Raw genomic sequence first — 3,167 nt, forward strand, 5'->3', positions numbered from 1 at the left:
TTTACAATCAAAGGAGCCCACACTGGGGCAAATTTTTATTTGTGAGATTTCGCGAAATAAGCCCACACTGGGGCAAATTTTTGTAACACATTTGAGGATTTCGCCCAAGAGTCAAGTAATATACTTTTGATTTCAATAACACTATTTTTCATGAGGAATAGTTGCATGTTGTATTTTGGTAAGCCCCCTGTGCAGGTGTTTATAACTGAAAATTGATGAAGAAGCGCGAGAGTGCTACTTATGAACTTTACCCCTGGCACAAAGAAGTGTCACAAGATTCCCAAGGTCTTCAAAATATCAGTATGCATGAGATTAGGTGGGCTAAAGCAGCAAATCGACTTGTTGACAAGGTCGAAGATGATGTGAGATTGATGATGGATCACTGATGTTTAACACCAAAAGAAGGCTTGTCTTGACAACACAGCTTATGCAAAAAATTACTTCGCCTTCCACCAGCAGCAATACTGTCTGTGGATGCTAATTTAGAATATGAGAGTGTGGGTTACTCAGATTAGCATTAGGTGATAACATCAGGAAGCATTAAAGATCAGCTTCTGTTGAAAGTCATGGATGATTTCACAGCAAGAGCAAGAAAGCTTGAAGATGAATTTTTGCAGTTGGACAAGAGAGTATCAGTTTTGGACTTGGTCATGGAATGTCAAAATCTAGAGAAGTTTTCAGTGATCAATCGTTTTGCTAAATTCCATGATCAAAGGCAGGTTCGAGATTCATCCCACTGACCCAAATAAAGGCAGGCTCTGGTATTCATCCCACTGACCAAATCAAAGAGCATTTGGATCTGTTCATCCCTGGAAAAGTACGATGAAACAACGAACAGTTGGCTATCTTGATTCCAGACAGAAAGGTTTATCTCAATGGAATGTCAGAAATCGAAAGTCTCTAAGTGGCTTGATGTCAAAACAGCTTGTCGAACAAAAATGGACATCACGGATGATAAGATTTGGAAAGGTCACATGAAGACTCATGTTTACGCGATTTTCGACGAAAGTTTCAAGTGAAAATGACAACACATCACACTGGGACAAATTTTTGGATAATTTTCCAAGCTTCACAATATGGCAAAATGCATACCTGAAAAATTTCATGCATGAATGAAAACTATCACACCTTGCACTGGAGTCGGTACTGGAAAGAGTTCTCCAGTGAACAAAGGCGGATTGAAAAATGCTGCAAGCAAGTTTGATCAAAAGGTGCAACAACATGGCAATGCAGAATCAACTATTGGCTCAGATGCAAAAACTTAACCTCTACTGGGGCCAAATTTTGGGCTATTTTTAGGTAAGTATAATAGAATGTCCCGTTTTAAATTTCCTATTCGGGTCAGTCCCGTTTTAAATTTCCTGTTCGAGTCAGTCCCGTTTAAATTTCCTGTTCGGGTCAGTCCCGTTTAAATTTCCTGTTGGGTCAGTCCCATTTTAAATTTTCTATTCGGGTCAGTCCCGTTTAAATTTTCTGTTCGGGTCAGTCCCGTTTTAATTTTCTGTTCGGGTCAATCCCGTTTAAATTTCTGTTTGGGTCAGTTCCGTTTTAAATTTCTTGTTCGGGTCAATCCCGTTTTAAATTTCTCGTTTGGGTCAGTCCTATTAAAATTTCCTAGTCAGTCCCGTTTTAAATTCCTTGTTCGGGTCAGTCCCGTTTTAAATTGTTGTTTGGGTCAGTCCCAATTTAAGTTTTTGATTCGGGTCAGTCCCGTTTTAAAATTCTCGTCTGGGTCAGTCCCATTTTGAAAATTTTTGTTAAAGGGGTCAGTCCTCATTTCAAAAGCGTCAGTCACTCGAGTAGTTTGCAGCCGAATAACACAGGTAAGTATTTGGTGTCTATTTCTTTGTCTCAACTTTTTCCAAAACTCAGACAAAGAGGGGTAAACTGTAGACACCAAATTTTTTATTTTAAACTTTATTTATTTAATTAATTTAATTTTAGCTTTATTTGCTCCAATTTTAGGTTTATTTTATTTTATTTTATTTTATTTTATTATTTATTTTGCCTTCATACTAAATTTCAGAAAAGGAAAAAAGAAAAGGAAAAAATAATAAAAATGGCAAGTGGGGGGCATGTATTGGGACAAGTGTCCCTTTGTATTTTGGACAACACAACACCTAAGGGATTAGGTGTCTAGACACTTGGTGGCTTAAGAAATTTTGGGGGGGAACAAAAAAATCAAAGAAGAAAAAAAAGGGAGGTCGGATGACGGCTGAAAGAAAAGGCTAGGTTTTTGGAAAAAGACTTCAGCAAAGGCGACGACGGAGAGTAAAATGTTAGGAGGGCTGCGAAAAGAAAAGGAAAATCGGGAGAGAGAAAGCAGAGAGAGAAGGATGACTGGATAGCTGAGGAAAAACCAGAGGTGAACAGTTGAGAGGCAAGAAAGGAAGCAAAAGAAGGGAATAAGGGGAGCTAGGAGGAAGTCTCGAAAAGGAGAAATAGAGTGGCGGCGGAGGCAGGGAGTAAGAAAGAAAAGGAAAAACTAGGGTGAGGGAAAGATACCGAGAAGAGGGCGAGAGAAAGAGACCAAGAGTGAGAGGAGGAAAAGCTTTTGGCCCAAGAAGAAGCAAGGAGGGAGGTAGTGCAGAATCTGGAAGGCAGCCACAGCAGCAGGTGAAACGGTTCCCAGCTTCGGTTGACCCGTGCTGAAGCCCATCGCTCCGCCATTCAAGCGCTGTTTTGCTACCAAAAGAAGTGAAGGTAGCCTTTCCCTGTTTTTCTTTCGTTTCTGTATTATCGAAATTCTCTCATGCTTGTTGGTTGCTTGATAAACTGCCCTAAAGTGACAATCTTGAGCCGAAAGAGTCAGTCTCAATCCCAAACTGAAACCTGGTGATTTGCTTGTCTGCTAGTTTTGTAAAAACCTAATCTTAGGAAGGTTAAGGTTGTGTCTGTGCTGATTTCCTTTAGTCGATCAAGGTTAATGTTTTGTGTTTTTATTGATTTGTTTCTTCGTTAGAAAGCTAAGTCATAATGGTTTGTTGTGTCTTAAATGGTTTGCGCTAGCTACAGGTAAGTTTGTTAAAGTGTTTAAGCATCAGAAAAGCTGCAGAAAAATAGCCAAAATTTGCATATTTTTCTTCGGATTTTCTGGGGTTTAAATCAGGGGTTTCATGTTGAAAAATGCAGAATTTTTGATGGTTCTATGGCCAGGTTGTAGATTG

At 39.4% G+C, this 3,167-nt stretch overlaps 1 protein-coding gene across 1 annotated transcript in view; it reads left to right on the plus strand.

Moving 5' to 3' along the window:
* Positions 1–215: 215 nt before the first annotated feature.
* The window catches only part of LOC113780353, a 5,393-nt gene continuing 2,441 nt past the window's right edge, over positions 216–3,167 (plus strand). Inside the window, exons 1-2 of the mRNA XM_027326161.1 lie at positions 216–362; positions 522–719. Of these exons, the coding sequence (XP_027181962.1) occupies positions 216–362; positions 522–719 (345 nt within the window). The remainder of the gene's footprint in view (positions 363–521; positions 720–3,167) is intronic.

Source organism: Coffea eugenioides, chromosome 8, assembly GCF_003713205.1.
Source record: "Coffea eugenioides isolate CCC68of chromosome 8, Ceug_1.0, whole genome shotgun sequence".
Classification (NCBI taxonomy): domain Eukaryota; kingdom Viridiplantae; phylum Streptophyta; class Magnoliopsida; order Gentianales; family Rubiaceae; genus Coffea; species Coffea eugenioides.